Source organism: Lichenostomus cassidix, chromosome 1Aa (assembly GCF_008360975.1).
Source record: "Lichenostomus cassidix isolate B80296 chromosome 1Aa, HeHo_3.0, whole genome shotgun sequence".
NCBI lineage: Eukaryota > Metazoa > Chordata > Aves > Passeriformes > Meliphagidae > Lichenostomus > Lichenostomus cassidix.
In genome coordinates, this window is record NC_139480.1 from 45,318,315 (window position 1) to 45,335,316 (window position 17,002).

At 39.4% G+C, this 17,002-nt stretch overlaps 1 protein-coding gene across 1 annotated transcript in view; it reads left to right on the top strand.

Annotated features, from left to right (window-relative positions):
- The first annotated feature begins 730 nt into the window (after positions 1-730).
- The window catches only part of ANO4 (anoctamin 4), a 196,501-nt gene continuing 180,229 nt past the window's right edge, over positions 731-17,002 (top strand). The window contains exons 1-2 of the mRNA XM_085047263.1: positions 731-995; positions 4,760-4,996. Of these exons, the coding sequence (XP_084903389.1) occupies positions 770-995; positions 4,760-4,996 (463 nt within the window). The 5' untranslated portion in view covers positions 731-769. The remainder of the gene's footprint in view (positions 996-4,759; positions 4,997-17,002) is intronic.

Here is a 17,002-nt window from a genome sequence, read left to right on the forward strand (position 1 = left end):
AACAGGAGGAGTTTTACCCCAGGAGAAGAGGGGTGTCCTGCTTTGCCTCCCTACCATGTTGAGACATTCCAGGTTTCTGTTACAGGGGTTAAGTGGGATGGCATGGAGATGGGATTTAGGAGTTTCCAGCAAGTTGAAAGCTGGCTACCCACAGCCTAAGGTTTTGGAGGAAAGCGTCAGGGTGTGTGCATCAGGTGGCCCCAGTCTGCCTCCCATGGCATCAGTGAAGGAGATGAGCTGACTTAGTTCTGACCTGCAGTAAACCTCAGTCCCAGATAATCTGTTGGGCTTTCTGTCCCCTGCTCTGAACAGGAGCAGGTGAGGTGGAGGTGGTGTCAGGTGGAAATGTAGCAGTGAAACCTGCCACTCAAGTCTCTTGGATTTGTTTTGTTATATTGTGTGTATTTCCGCCCATATAAACACCTCCTTTTAATGCACAGTCTTGTGCTTCGCCCACCCTGCAGCAGCCTCATGTGCAAGGAGGGTTTAGCAGCAAGAAGGAGTTAAGTGAATAAATATGTGTGTGCTTTGGCAAGTGCTCCCAAAGTGTGCTGGTGCCTTTCTCTGCTCCCACCTCCCTGAGGGAGATCTTTTCCCTATGGAGCAGCAGGCATGTGAAAGAGCAGCTCCTGCTCCACCTCAGCTGCAGGAGGGGAAAGGTGTGTCTGATTGTGAAGATCAGGATTAGCTGGAGAATAGGGGAGAGGAGGGAGGGGAAAAGAAAAGGAAAAAACCCCAACCCTTTGAATGGCAAGCCTGCACTTCTAACATGTGGCCAGCATGTGCCGTGCAGGCTGCAGGAGGCAGCAGGAGCACAGGTGAGAGGCTCTGGCTGGGCAGCAGCAGAAAGAAGAATCGTAGCAGGATGGGGGATTCCAGGACACCAGGAAACAGGAGAGGTCTGGAGGTGCACAGGCCACCACAGACAGCCTGCCATCACTCTGCAGCAAATTCAGCCTGGAGCCCAGGTAGGGCAAATGCAGGGACTGTGCAAGGTATTTGCTATTTTTTCATCTCTCAGATTTGGTTTGTTATGTTATACAGCAGAGGCAGGAGCTTATGGAGTTATGTGCTTGCTGTGTAGCATTACTGCATTTGTGGGGTAAGAGACATATTAGGGGGTTGGTTTTGAGTGTTGCTGCTTCAGGAGGATATACAAATTTTAGGTTTGCAGGGAGACTTTTTGAGCATGGTTTTGTCTGTGAAAGAACAAGGCTGGGGGTGATCCAGCAGAGAGAGGACTCAGAGATGCAAATCAACCACTTCAGAGAAAACTGCAGAGAGAAAGGGAAACATGTCTAACAGTGAAAGAAGTGCATAAAAAGTGGATGCCTGACAGGAAAACCTGGGGAACCAGGGTAGCCAGGTTTGTATCTGTTTTCAAGCTTTAAGGTTTGCTCTTCAGGGCATTGCATCTGCAGTGCTCTGAGGGACTATCAAGCCCCTGTCAGCCCTCTTCACTGGGGAAAATTTTTCCAAGACATACAAGTTAATATAATTTCTATATTGCTAACAGAGGGTGCATGTGCTTGTTTTTCTGTGAAGCATAGTTATATCTGAACACCTGGGAATGGCATTAAGCTTGTGGCTGGAGCGTTGTCTTCTTGTTTCCAACCACAAATTCTAAATAGGCTCCTAAATAGCCTCCTTCAGCATATCTCAGGCAACCCTTTCCCTGCCTTGATGTTATGAAGTTGTGTGGAGAGCTAGATGCTGCTTTCCTTTACCGTTGTAATATTGAAATTTTTGGCACAACTTAAGATATATGTTACGACCACGAAAGTCTCTGCTTTGGATTCTTCTGTTTCAGCTGCTGGTTTGCTGTCAGTTGCAAAACCAGGCAGAAACAGCCTGTGCAGGTATCCTGCAGTTAAATGCATCTGTCTGTACTGCTGCGGGGTTAGCCAGCACTCCTTGCATTTTGCAATGATACCTGGTGTTCACTTACCTTGAAAGATATGTCTTTGACCTCTGACAGCTTTTGTCAAGTGGCTTTTTGTTGTTTTAAGTGAAAAAGTTTCAGGGAGCTTTTTCCCCCCCTTCCAAAAAAACCCCAACTGAAACGAAAACTTTCTGCAAACAAAACAGATATGGCTTTGCAATTCAAGAGTTTAAAACTACTGCATTCACTTCTCACACATACACTTTCATGGGTATGTATATAAGTGTATGTGTGTGTATATATATATATATGTAGTCATATCTAGGCACACTTACACATATCATTGATGTTTACACATTTCTATAAGTGTTGCTTTAATTAGACGTTTATTTTAATGTGGCTGCAAGAAGTGGTTATGGTGAAAGCTGTTGGTAACCAACGTGACTAATGAGATTAAGCAAAGCCAAAAACTTGGATAGCTTTTCTTCCCTCAAGAGTGCTGAGTAGTTCTATTGATGAACTTTTTATAGTCTAGCTTAGGTTTTCAGTATCAGATCTGTATGTAATACGCTTACAGCTGCAGCATATGCTCTCTTACAGATAAAAATTAAAACTAAGCTGAGAGTTTTAGTATAGGCAAAATGGCCTTGCAGTGGTGAACAGATAAATGGGACAACTAATAGTCTCTTTCAAGTGATGCATCTGTGTTGTTGTTTGTGTTTTGGGGCTTTTTTTCTCAGAAATGATCAATTCCATGTACTTGCAAATGAGTTTGTGGAATGGCTCTTTATTGGTAAAAGTGAAAATCAGTGCTTACAGAAAATTATACTGGACAAAGGAGTGACTGCATTTATATTAAAAAATCTGATCATAAATACTTATGGATTTTTCAATAATATACTGGCGGTTAAAAACTGCCATATATTTCCTATCCTGTATACACAGATATATTTTAACGTCCCATTTTCCTGAGTCTTCACAATAAAGCAGTCAAACACAATGGGATAATCACAGTCTTTGGTCCATGGGCATCTGTATTTAAATAAACCCAAATTATAACTAGGAAAGCCGAATAAAACCTGTGGCCTTTTAAATTAGCCAGGCAAAGCTACGTGTTGCTAGCTCCATGTTCAGTACTATTGATGGGCTCAAATGTGTTGAATGTTTGCAAGAGAAATAGAATAATATATTGGCACCTAACTCCCTAGAAAATCCATCAATTTTATATTTTAAAAAAAGCATGAACCAAAATTTTGTATTTAAAAAAAGGATGAAAATAGGGAGGATGGACGTTTTTTGTTAAATGTGATGTCTACTGCAATACTGGCTAGTATTGAACGTTATTTTACTACAGTTCACTGAACTTTCTTCAGTAACACAGAGCTCTTTCTCTGGAGTGGACACACTTGAAAATCCTTGATGTATGGCTTGTCTGTCTAGTGGGAAACTCAAGTAGCTCTGAGGGCACACACACTTATTTAAAGAGGTTTATTTCCTGACTCCTAGAGGCCCCTCTTCTGAGAGAACTGATGAAAAATCTGTTCTTTTGTTCCCTTTAAAGGGATCTACCACTAGGCAGCTGCCTCTCTTCAGGTGCTCAGTTTGATGCTTAGTTACGGTCAGTGACAGAACTGTGGTGAGAGCAACTGGAATTGCTCTTACATTAGAGACTCCTATTGCTCTTGCAGAAGCTGTGAGCCAGTGCTGTGTGTCACCAGTTCCATTCAGGCAGGCTCTGCTGTCACATACTTGGTTTTCTGCAGATGAGTTCAGGAATTCATTACAGGATCACATCTGAGGTCAGAGTTGCTGTGTTATATTTCAGTGCTTGCTTGATCTAGCAGCACTTGTAGTCTTGTTGTGAGTGTTGCCATAACAGCTTGAGTGTGCTTGAATGACCATCACAGGTTTGATTTGCCTGCATTTGAGAGTCCAGTTTTGTGGATGAGACATTTTGTGTTCAGATGCTCCTAATCTTGCAAGTATCACAAACATGAAAGTTAAAAAGTAAGAAACTACTTGTAGGAGAGACAGGTAGAAGTCCCCTTATTTTGCACTTATAGGTAATCAATCCAAAGATGTTGTCTTTTTTTTTTTTCCCTATTTCTTCTATATTTTGGGATGGGATGGTGGTGGAGCAGTGGAATTAATATCAAGTGTAGCAGAATAATTTCTACAAGGTATCTCTTCTCCACAGTCTTGTGGTATAGTGTCATAATAAGCCCAATTTTTTTGTGTCATGATGTCGAATACAGTTGAGGTTTTATTAAGATGGCATATGAATCTTCAGAAAGGGCAAAAAGGAAATGTGAAATAGACAGAAGAAATTCCAAATCATTGATTGGTGGATAAGAGAATTGCTGAGCACTGTAGCATAAGAACAGAGAATTGTGACAGTGGAGTGGCTGTGCTTCCCACTTCCTGATTCCCACTGGGGTCTGAACCTCACAGGGGTCAAAACCATCACAGCAAGTTGGTGATTAAAAAAAAAAATTTAAAATTTCAACACTGGCTTCCTACTCTTACTTGTGAAACCTTCAGCTTGTGATGTAAGAGTGAGCTTCTGCAGAAATCCAGGTATAAGCAAGACAACCACAATCTGTGAATTCCAATTGAAATTAGATGGCTCATGTAAAATGTATCTTGTTCAGTACGAGGAGAACACGTACTGAAAGTATTCTTTCAGCATTACACCAACATTTAACAACATTACTGATAGTGGACCAAAATAGATGGTATCTTTTTCCAGGGGACAGACCAACTTAATGATCAAAACAGGGATTAATATTACCTTGCTATAGCTTCCTTGTCCAAAATGATAAGCTCTATAATTGTATTGGCAAGGACAGAGTTTTAACTGCAAGTGTTTGTTGTCAGGTTCTGATGCTGTTGGCCCTCTTGCAATAGGACTGCTTCGCTGGAAAAATCTCTGTGTGTATGGGAATCCTGCCCTCGGGCTCACTTTCCCTGAAGATGCCTGTGTTCCTGTGTGTCAATGTTTTGCTACACAAAATGACTTCTCCTGTCCATTGTCCTGTCCAGCATCACTTTCTATCACTCCAGTGCCTTCTTACAACAGTAGCAGTCAAGAAACGTTGAGTCAAGACTCCACAGGTGAGTGATGATTTGTTTTTAACATGTCTGAGCTTAGTTTGATCAGCAGTTTTCATGGTCAACATAAACAGCTGCTTCTCCTGCCAAAGTGCTTTAATTGCTCCTAAAGAAGGGTCAGACCACAGAAACATCCTCAAAGGGTTTATGCTTATGAAACGTAATCCTTAAGCTAACAATTTCCCTCGTGGTTTAAAAGTATCGGAAACAAATATGTTCTGAGCAGCAATAGTACAATCAGTGAATGTTTGCTTTAAAACTGGTGGGCTAACTGATGAGGGTGGATCCACGTTAGCATCTGAGGCATATGGGGACAGTCTCTTCTGTGCCTGTCATAAAACTTTGCGTGATGGAGGATGCCCTGATATGTCCATCATGTGTCCAAAATGCCACTAGCACCTGGCTGCCCATGAAATAGGGTGTACAAGGAGCAAACAGCTCCATCCATGCACACTCGTGCTCCCACCCTGTTAACAGGCTCACATCTCTCAGGAGCTGTCAGAGGCAACAGCAGCATGCTGGTCACTGGAGATGCTCTTTCACACTGAGCTTTGGAGGTCTCAGGGTCTGAGGAAAGGTGACAGCTGGTGAAGAGTTTGGACAAATCCCTTGACCCACAGTCTGGTCGCATTTGTCGCTGGGAGTTCTTGATGACAATGATGGTAGGAGGTCGATCATGAGCTCAGTGAAATTTTCTGGCTGTCAGTGACTCTTATCTGTATGCTTCCTAACTGAGCCCCTGTGAAAGGATTTTAATTCCTGCTGCCTATGCTGTGTTGGTAAGTAGAAGGAATTAGAAGGTTCTGCCTAGGTGCCAGGTAAAAGAATGGTACATATGGAGAGTGAGGTATTAGTAGATCCAGTATTGAAAGGCATTATGCTGCAAAAGTCCTAGAGCTGGTATAGATACCTTGTACTGATGTCATTCTTGAAATTGTAATAATTGCTGGCAAGTGGCTGAATATAATCTGTAGTAAAAATTATAATCAAATATGTATATTACTGTAGTTTGTATTTATTTTTTAAGTATTGTTTTACATTAATGTAATTGAGTGTAACTGATGAAGACATTACTGCATGTTGCCAAAAAAATGAGCCTGAAACTCTGTGGTGGTGCTGAAATCCAATCAAAACCCATTTCTCCCTTCCCAGAACTTTCTGAACTAATGGCTCACTCTCTGACCCTGGCTGGATGCTCATGGCAGCTGGCAATCCCAGGCTCCAGCACTTCAAGTACCATTCCTAGTGTCTGCTTTGATGGTGACACTTGCAAAGCAGAACATTAGGACAAATGCTGAGCAATTTGAGGAAGGTTGAATGTTGTGACTTTGACTTATCTTTTTTTCTGCTTCCTGTTAAGAGCCATGTAAATATGCACCTCCTTCTTCAGTGCAGTGCTTGTTGTGTGAACTCTGTGACTGTATTCTGTAGGCTTAATTTGCATCTTGCTTTGCCATCTGTTTTACTGATAGAAATACTGCATTGCTGTGAGATAGTTAATATTTTCCCTGCTCTGGTGGGGAAATATTTCAACTCTGGTTTAAATTGTGAAGCTGTTTTGGAACAGTGAGGTGGCAAGTGAACACTTGGGAGGTTCATAGGTACTTGACAGCTAGAGGTGATGTTGTAGAGAATGGAAGAAATGTTATTTTAAAATAAAAGGAAATATTAGTAGTATAATAAAATAGTATTTCATATATGAAATACTATTTTATTATACATATTCACATATGCAGAAGAATACCAAGCCACAGGCTTACTGTGCTGCTTCTCCTCTGTGCATTTACAGTTAAACTCCATATAACATTTCAATAACAAATTCTTTGAAAAAACAAACTATGCTATGCCACCAGTATATAATGCATACAATGCATATATTGTAGTTCAAAAGAATTTTTTTTTTAATTACTGATAATCGTTCTGTCTGCTTCCTTCTGAGCAGGGCATGTTTGGGACCTTGTAACAAACTGTGCATGGCACTGTCTGAGCTGGATTTCAATGTTCAGAGCCACAAGATAGTGATGCAGAAAATAAGATATCGCCACAAAAACCTCTGTGTATTCTGATACACAGTAGGAAAGAGATAAAACTGCAGCTAATAGCTGGGTTTAGTGGGTGCTTTGCACTGTACTTGAAACATTAGTCTCACTTTAGTGCTTTTGCTGCTTTGCAGCATTTTGCAATGCTAGACAATTTACAGAGTAGTGTCAAGTTTTGTCCTTGGATATAGGAGTATAATAGACACCAGAACTAATCAATTTCATGGACTGTGAAAGGGAATTCTTAAATTTCTAGTATTACTTGTGATTTGGAATGATGGGTTTTTGAGAGGATTGCTCTGGTCAATAAAGGCCAGGCTTCTGTTTAGAATGAGAGAAACCATGAGTTATGCTGTGCTCATTTTCTAACCTGGAAATTTTGTGATGGAGTACCAGAGAGAAAGGTCATTGTGGTAAATATTTCATAGCTATACATTGGTTTTTAGCTGAGTCATGAAGAGTTCCTGTTGATTAACTTTGTCTCCTTTTATGACCATTATTCAATGCTTAATTACATTGAGCTCTATACTCCAGAATATCCAGAAGATTTTGCTAGACAACACCAGCTGGATTGAGCTGAATGGATTTGCACTGGGTAGAAATGAGTCAGGAGCTGAACAATACCTGTCAAATTCTAAAGAAATACAGAATACTTTAGTTCATTAAAATACTGGATATAACAAGAAATCTGTGCCTTCTTGAAATGTATTCCATTTTCCCAATACTAATCAGAATTATTTTCTTCAACTGCTTCTGACCTGAAATCAGTGCACCTTCATCTAGACTGTATTTCTCTTGTTTGTTCATTACAGGGACCTGTCCTCTTTTATGCTAGAACAGCTGTTTTGAAAGCCATTATATTGATTTGCCATGAATTGTTCCTGACAAATATGTCAACTATTTGTTATCATCTTGTTTTCTTCAAGGTGCTTGAAGACAGCTTGATTTATTGCTTATTTACTAATTTGTCACCATCTCTTTTCAAATATGGATGCTTGGCTGACTGGGCTGTAATTACCTGAGCTACTTTATTTGCCCTTCTTCACTCTTATGGGATCTTACTCCTCCCTTACTTTGATGGAGTCATCCCAAAAATGCATTAAGGTTGCTAGATCCCAGCAAAGCAACCCAAAGGTGAAGTAGGTAGCTACATTATATTTTCCTAGGTCCGTGTCTGGTCCCTGGTGTGGGAATGTGCAGAATAGAGCTGTTTTGAGAGAACTTGTACTTCACAGCAGAGACAGTGGAAATGCAGAGGACTCTGAATGCTGCTCAGATGGACCCTCCTCAGGGATGCATTTGGACCTTCTTGCAGTTTGACAGAAGCACACACTTTGGAAAAAAATAATATGATGATGGTGGTACACAACTTTTGCAACCATAAGAAAATCTGAAAGTGTGTTTCAGGTTTATTCCTCAAATCTATTGGCAGTCTGGCTGCAGCTCGTGTCCTCTCTTTTGTTTATGTAAATTCCTTATTTTGCATGTGCAGTCATGGTATCAAACCTTTGCCTTTTTTTACTGTACTGCAAGATATTGCCACCTGCTGTGAATGCTGTGTTTGACATAGACACAAATTAATTTCATATATATTTCTTGATTTGTATGTAAGTGCATGCTTATATGTATTCTTTGATTCTGCAGCTTCCATATATTTTTTTACAGATCTGTCTTGTCTCATGCAGCTTTTAAGCTTTCATTTGTGCCATGAGAGTAAAAACCTACGTAAAGAAAAAATTTGTGACATTGCCCATTTTTTAGGGTGGCATAGGTCTCCAGTTAAATTGATTTGATAAGTTAGATGCAAAAGAAGTAGATCTAATGTTAACTGGATTCTGTAAAAGGAATAATATTGGCCTGCCTAGGAAGTTCTTTGTTCACCTGAAGAAAAATGATACTTAGAAGAATTATAATGTGAATGAGGAGATGATTGAGGAGGACATGACAGCAGTCTTGGGAGGGGGAGTGCTAAACGGGAGGAAGATGAATAGTGGAGTTTTCCCAGCCCTGGTTTGGAAACAAGGTTAATATTTTTATGGATGACTTCTCCCTGGAAAGGAGGAGTGCATTGATGAGATGTGCTGATGAGTCTAAGGTGGGAGACATCATCACTGCAAAGGATAATCACAATGTCAGGGAGGAAGAAATGGATGGCTTTGGGGAACAGAATAAGGTGAAAGTGATGGAATACAATAGTGCAGGTATTGCTACTGTGCATAGCAGGATTTTTTATTTTTCTCCAATAAGCTGGGAATCCTCAGCTGGAAATGGCAGACGAAGATAAATTCAGCTACTAATGGGAAGTGTGGTGCAGCTAAGAAAAAAACAAATGGAGGCCTGGGAGAGGTAGAAGAATTTTACCTAACTGACTGCTTATTTTCAAAGAAGGTTGAGATGTACTGGACCTTAAGCAGAGAAAAACTACCAGAATAATATGGGAGAGGAGAGTAAAAAAACTTTGCTGGGTTTAGGCTAGCAAAAAAAAAAATCCATTTAAACAAAGAAAAATGAAGACAGTAGGTTTCCATTTCTGTTTATTTAATACTTTAATGTTTGTAAAGTTTGGGGAAATAGCTGGGTCTGAAGAACAAGCATCTGATCCCAACATTTATCCTGAACAGAATAAATGAGAGTCTGAGGAAGCTGCTAAGTGACCCCAGAGAAGCTGCTCATTTTAGCTCTTAGATTTTGTGTTCCAGTTGCAAGTCTCAGTGTGGAGGGTTCATAAACTGCCCAGCTCCTGGGGATTCTGTACCAAAGTGAAAGCCACAAGATGGTGCTGACACTCTACTGTGGTTGAAGCATTATGAGAGCTTTAGCAGAACGTGCAGTGGCCTAGCTGTAACTAGACAAAATTTCCATGGGGTTTGGTGTGTATTAACCTGCAAAGAAGTAGTAAAGTCAGAGGCTTGCTTCAGGCTACAGTTTGTAGCTAAGCATTAGTTTTTGGTAAAAAGTCCTAATGCATTCATACTATATTGGAGAGAAAGAGGGAGACGAAGGGAATTAGAAAGGTGATGGTTACTTCTGAGGCTGTAACCAATTTTTGCTTGGCTTTCAGCTGCAGAGAGATTGGCGAAATGATGAAATGGAGAAGTAGAAAGAAAACACATCTCTGTTATCTCTGATTAGAATCCTCACTTGAATTTCCATTTTTTTAAATGCCAAGGACAAAATCTGCTGTGCCCACAGTGTTGCTGACTGCTTGTGCTTCTCTGCCTGTGTTCTTTCTGTGCTTGCATCAAGGGAGGGACCATTTTGGGAGATTGGTTTGGTATTCTCTGTCCAGCATCTTAAAAGGGGTGGAAGAGAGATAGGTTTCTGCAGTTTATGGCTCTTATAGAGAGCTCCTAGTGAGGTTTATAAAGGGGAACAATGCTGTTAGCAAAAATGTTACTTGGGAACTCTGAAGTCAGCTGAACCTGAGAAACAATGCAGTGCAGTTGACAACTGCATGAATTTACCTCACTGCCCTGAGAGCAGCCTGCCTTCCCTACTGTCCTGTCTGCTAGCAAAAGCATCATATCTCTGTTCATTAATCACTGTGGCCACCAAGAGGAGAGGCTTATCCTTCTCAATTCTTCCATTCAGCCACCAGCAAAATCTTCCAGTGTTATGAAAGGCAATGGTTCACTACTTTTCTCCAAAATGAGGGGAGTGCCTTTCCTCCAGTGCTGTGTCATCTTTTGCTCCTGAAATGCAGTATATGCAGTTTTCCTCTGAACAAAATTAGACTAAATGTGTTTAAGTTTAAACATGAAATGGCTGAAAAGCATACTGCATTCAATAAGTATGATAAATTAGGATCTTACAAAGAATGTCCTTGCTGACTCTTGGGACAGAGAGTGCCATTAAATCTATACTTCCAAATATCTAAATGCATGTACTCAATCAGTTTCCAGACTCTGGCAACCAGTAGAATTGCTTTTATGATTAAAAAATATGTAATATTGTATAATCAAAGTTCTGGCTTACATTATGTGCACAGACCATTCTAAAACATTCATTTAAAAGGAAGGAAATAAAAACTGGGAAACCCTAATTGTTCTTACCACTTTTGAATGAGACACTAAAATTTGCCTAAATACAATGGAGCTGGAAGTTCCTGTAATAATGTATTTGGAAATGCCATCCAGCACTGATCATGCTGTTGGTTCAACACATTTAAGACTGGCAATGCTATCACTTGCCTCCTGTAGTGCTGTACTAGTGTTCTTCAGTTTTGGCTTTAGAGAGCATCTTTAGAGCTGGAAGTGCATTTCCTCTCCTGCGTTCTGTTTGTGCCAATTTTGAAACTAACTGCAAAGCCTGGCCTTCCTTTTTAGATACAATGTGGATATTTGCCCTTTTTGCTGATCTGAGATTAGCACATCATAACTCAAATTTAAACAGGAATCTCATGGTGTCCCTGTTTGCTAATTGCTGGTGCTTTGTGTGAATTTAAACTCAGGAGGGACTGTAATACACAATCTCCTCCTCACATCACCACTTAACTAACACAGATTTATGACATTTCTGGGTTTTTTAAATTGCCTTATTCTTTCTTGAATATATTTTTGCACTGTCCATTGAGGACAGTTGGGACAATAAGAATTATTTTGAATATCAGGTTTCATGGAGATTCTTTTTCTCTGGGCAATGTTTTAGTTTTGTAAGCGAGCCACTTAATGCAGAAAAGGGTTAGGATGGAATTTAAATCAGTAATTGAAGATTTTTTTAGGCTAAGGATGTGTCTCTATACCAGTCTTCCAACTGCAGCCTTCAAGTGCTAGAGGATCTGCAAGGCTTAGTGCAAGAAGGAAATGTTTAATTAGCTCTTTAAATCAAAGAGGGGTTTAGTGATGCTGTGTGAAACAGCAATCTGTTTCATTCTCCTGTCAATGACATGCCTTTCCCTGTGAACAGTGTACTTACCTTGCATATTTTATAACCAAAACACTACTAAAAGATAAGCATAAAATTATTATATATTATCTGCTTGTTAACTTTACAGAATCAAGATAGGTCTTTTCCCAGCTTTACTTCCAGAGAAATTAAGGGTCTAACAATAGGATGCTTTTTATTTTATTTCTCATTAGAGATTATAGCACAGTTAAACCTTGAAGTGTTTTCTCTGATATATCCTTGAGCAGGAAAACAATAAAGAACCAGCTTTATAATAAATCCACTCTTGATGGTCATGTTAGTGTGTGAACCAGAAAAAAAAAACCAAACAAACAACAGCTAATGTGTTTACTTTATGTTTTTCCAATGATTTTTTTAATGAGGAGTTTCATTTTTCTGTGGATAATGAATTGTTGATCCTTTGAAAGAGAAAGACCATGTCAAGAAATTCAGATGTCAAGTGGGAAGCATTCATACATAACACTGCAGTACAAGATAGACACAGAGAGCAAGAGCTGTATAACTAAAATAGAATGAACTATGCACAATAGCTCCAGTTAAGCCATTATTTATTTTCTTCCTCTGTCTTTAAAGGTTGCTTTAAGGTAACCAAGCTTTGTGTTCCATCACTCCCTTCATTGAAAGGATTATAATCAAGTTTGAGAAAAAACCGGGAGTTACCAATTTGACAAATGCAATCCTGTCTACCCTTTCAATGACTGTATTTCCTTCTTCTTGCTCATTTTTCCTTGCATTTTTACATTTCTTCCTCTTTAGTCATTCCCCTAATTGCATACCTCTGAAAATCTCTTCCTATTTTCCTTCTCTTTCCTGCCCACCTCTTTGCTCTTTGTACATCCTGTGAATTTGTCCTCCATTTTCTGCCTGTTTTGCATTCCTCATTTATAGCATTTCCAGGGAAAAGGAGCTCCCAGCTATGTATCTCTGCTTGCCCTCAGCCTGCTCCTGCTCAGCCCTGAGGAGGTGATGCTGCAGGAAGCTCCATGCATGCAGCTTCTCCTGCTGCACAAGTGGTTTCCCAAGCCTGCATCCCAGGCGAGGTGCTTTGCTTCAGTTGTGACTTTAGGAACCTGAGAGGTTCAAGCTGAGAGCAGTAAGGACAGCAAGGCACTGAGGTGGCTGCAGGTCTCATTTGGTCAGGATGGAGGATGCCCATGGAGGTGGCAGGTGCTGGTTAGGGGATAGTGGATCACCTCACTGCAGAGAGCTGCTCTGTGTCCAGCTGCCTATTTCTGTCAGGGGTGAGCAGGGGAGTTATTTGGCACATGCTGATCTGGTGTCCAGGAGATTGTTTGCTGCTTAGTGCTGGGGTCTGATTGCTTTTAATTTTTCCATGGTATTTATGTCTAAGCAATGTCTTTTGGTTGAGAAGACAGAATAGCTTTTATTGTGAGTGGCAAAAAACCCCTTGGACAGAATTCCGTAGCCTATTGGCATGGTCTTAGTTGAATCCTGATTAGCAGACTGCTGGAGCCTCCTTAATCCTGAGTTTTAGCTTGCAAGTCAGGACTTTGTTTAAACTCTGTTGGAATCAATGGAAAGACTCAATTGCACTGCAGTGTAAGGTAATTGAACCTACGATAAACACAATTGTTATTCAAATACATGACTCCTCTCTCTCTGCTCTGTCTCTGCTTCCTTTTGTCCATTGTTTCCTACCTCATTTTCCCCTTCTATCCTAGAAATAAAGCTGCAGAAATCTCCTGAAATGAATACTTTACTCCCTGTTGTCTGCATAGGAAAAGAAATAAATAATGCACACATCAGACATCACTCTGAGGTTACAGAAGTAATTGCTGCTTTTCAAATGACAAGTTCTCAAAGCCCAGTCATCTTTGCCACATCAGGACTGAAAACTGCAAACACACCTCATGCAGAAATACCTACACACTTCTTTTTATTCTTTTAAGTGCTTCCCCTGGGTGCCTCTTTCTCCCCTGCCAAAAATACTGTCATTCACATCCTTGATAAACTTCTGCTTTTAAGATGAAAATATTGAAGAGTGAAAATAAACTATTGGAGGTTAGTTTTGTGGGAGAAAGGAGAGTGTTTGTGCAGCTCTATGCATGACAATAAGAACACACTGTACCTCAAGCTTGATGAAAACAAGCTTTTATTATTATTTTTTTTCGTAGGCAGATATTGCACTCTGCTGTTCTGTGTATAGTAGGCGAGGGAGGAATAAACAGAAAGGTGGAGCCATTATCCAACTATTCTGCATGGTCACAAGGGTAGTGTTTATCAAGTCAAAGCAGAAACCAGATGTCTCTAGGTGATCTTCAGGTTAGCAGGTTAAACAAAGTGTTAGCTATTGTTATCAGTACAGCTGGTAGTTGAGAACCTGTATTAGTAAACATCCTATGTTGCATTAAAATAAAAGGCATCTTTGGCAGAAATTACAAGGAATGAAGCTGTAACAGTAAAAAACTGTAGCCGTATATTTTACTGGTTTGAGTTATATAATAGTCTTGAACTGAGACTGCAAGAGGGTGAGGATGAAATTAAATGAGTCATTGTTAAAAATAGGATGTGGGATTGAATTAAATGTTGAGTGTGTTGGGCAGCTGAATAGAAGATGAAATTTGCAGTGAGAAATAGGCTGTGTCTATAATACATAAATGTTCATGACTACGTAAATGCATAGTGGTTAGGGTTCACTGGTGATTTCAGTCAGTTACAATCTGGGAATTGTGTGTATTGTTCCAACTGCAGGGACAAGAAAGGCATCTGGCCAGCCCAGTGATAGGCTCTTCCTCCTATGCAGGGAGATGAGGCACAAGGCTTTTTAATCTGTCTTTATATTGAATATTATGAGGAGCAAGTGGGGAAATGAATGTATAAGCCAAGTGGAAATTGCAAAAGTAAAAATCAGCTGTTTTGGTATATATAGAAAATTATGAGATCAACTTGGTTTTAAGTTATGTCTGGCTAGAATTGGGGTTTCTCTCATGGTGAAGGGGTTGTAAAAGTTAAGTTTACAGGGTGAGGGAAGAAGTGATCACTTTTAATGATACAGATGCCAGAAATTATGACCTCTGGCTGTTACTGGGAACACAATGCTTCAGCAAGTAGTCTAGAAGGCTTCTAGCCTTATCCAGCACACCAAATTTTAGGTTATGTTCCTACACCATTTAAAGGTGGAGCATGTTGGGCTCGAGCAGTGGTTCACCTGCTTGTCACTGTCCTCCATATGGCTTAAAAAAATTCTTTGATCCACATTTCTGTCAAAGTAGAGTAGCTACTAGTAACAGTGTTGGATGGGTGAACTTTAGCTTAAAAGAATGATGCATTATGATGGTACTGTGTGGGCATGTAAGTCCTCAGTTTGGTTTAGATACTGTAGGGAAAAAAAATCACATTTCTCTGAACTTATTTTCCATCCTAATTTTGGGGATGGGTGACATTAAAGAGCAAGATTTTTTTAAAAAATAAAACAGACCAGATGATGTGCTGGTCACCGTGGAAACCAGGCTTTTGATGAAGAGGTTGTATATCTGGTAATACTTTGTACTGAGTTCTGATTACAACAAAAATCCACATTATTTTTTTAATTCTTTCTCATCGTCTTCTGCTCCACAGCTTACTTTTTAGTAGATAAAAAGGAAGAAGCTGCAAAATAAGATATTTGCTTTTAAAGTACTGAAAAATACTTATTTCAGCAAAATAAGGATCCATTTTGCTGAAACAAGGTTTTTATGTAAGGCTAGAACATGCAAATGGAAGTGATGGCAAAGGAATTCAAGCCTTAACAACTCCTTGGACATGCATCAAGCTTAAAGGCCAATTGCTCCAAAGAATATGTAGAAAATTCTGTGAACAAAGCAGTGGCTAAAAGTGGACATTTTCAGAAATAATACCTCTGCATTGGTAAGCATCCAGACATTCAGCACAGTCTCAGATCTCAGTGAAGTTATTAATGCACACTGTAGGTTCTTAGTCCAGAAACACTATCTTTGTATAACTTAGCAACCCTGAATTTTGTGGTACGTTAAAAGCTTTTATTAAAAATATTACTGAAATTCTGTCAGTTGAGGTTTTTTGGAGCTCAGGTATGTGAACCAGGCAGTGAATATTTGAAAGCTGAACCAGAATAACCTGTAACAACTGAATAAAAATGGTTTTACACAAAAATCTGGGGACTGACTGATGTAAGCTTCAGTAAAACAGCTTCTGAGACACTTCAGAATTACATCAGGTAAAGTTTTTTCCGTAGAAGTGGGAAATTCTTATTTAATGGGCTTATGTATATAGGAGAACTGATGCAGGACTGAGGTAGCTTTTCATTGCAGTCATATTGTCTTCAGATTCACAAACACAGTGATACTGTTCTTGTGTCATGAAAACACTGTTCATTCTTATTTTGAGCAACTTATCAACTGAATAGTAAAGTAATAGTAAATGCAACCTTGGAAAAAAGTAAATATAAATTTTTGTACACATAAATCTGACTGATGTATTTTTCTTTAAATAACGATTTTTTTAGTATCAACTATTATAAATGCGTCATTTACCAAAGTTTATCAAATTTGTATCTTACTACAATTTTAACATTAGTTTTATTGTAATGTTTTTTAGTGTATTATTTCCTCTGCAGGTGATAATATTGCTGATCAGAACTGCATCTACATTCACTGAATCCTGTAGACTTTCAAAGTTTCATCTTCCTTCCTTTTTTTTTTATCTGTGGAAAGTACTCTAAGATTTTAGCCTCTTGCTCTTTTGAAGTTGACAGGGTCTGTTAAGGTTCTCTAGAATGCCATACCCCTGTGACCTTTATCTCAAGAGCAATCAGACACATTTTTACTTTTATTGAAAGAACCTTTTTTTAGTGGAAGACTATAGGACCTTTTCTCTTAATTCTTCAAAATATAACATAGACAGAGGAGAGTTTGGCTCAGAGAAAAAAGCCTCACTTTCTGCTTTCAGACATACTGTTTAAAATTTTATTTGGCAGCTGAGGAGGCTTGACATAGATTTGACATAGACTTGAAGGGCTTAGTAGAGGTATTTTTTTCTTAATATTGTTTTACACTGATTTAGGTTTCATTTTGAAGCAATTTAACAA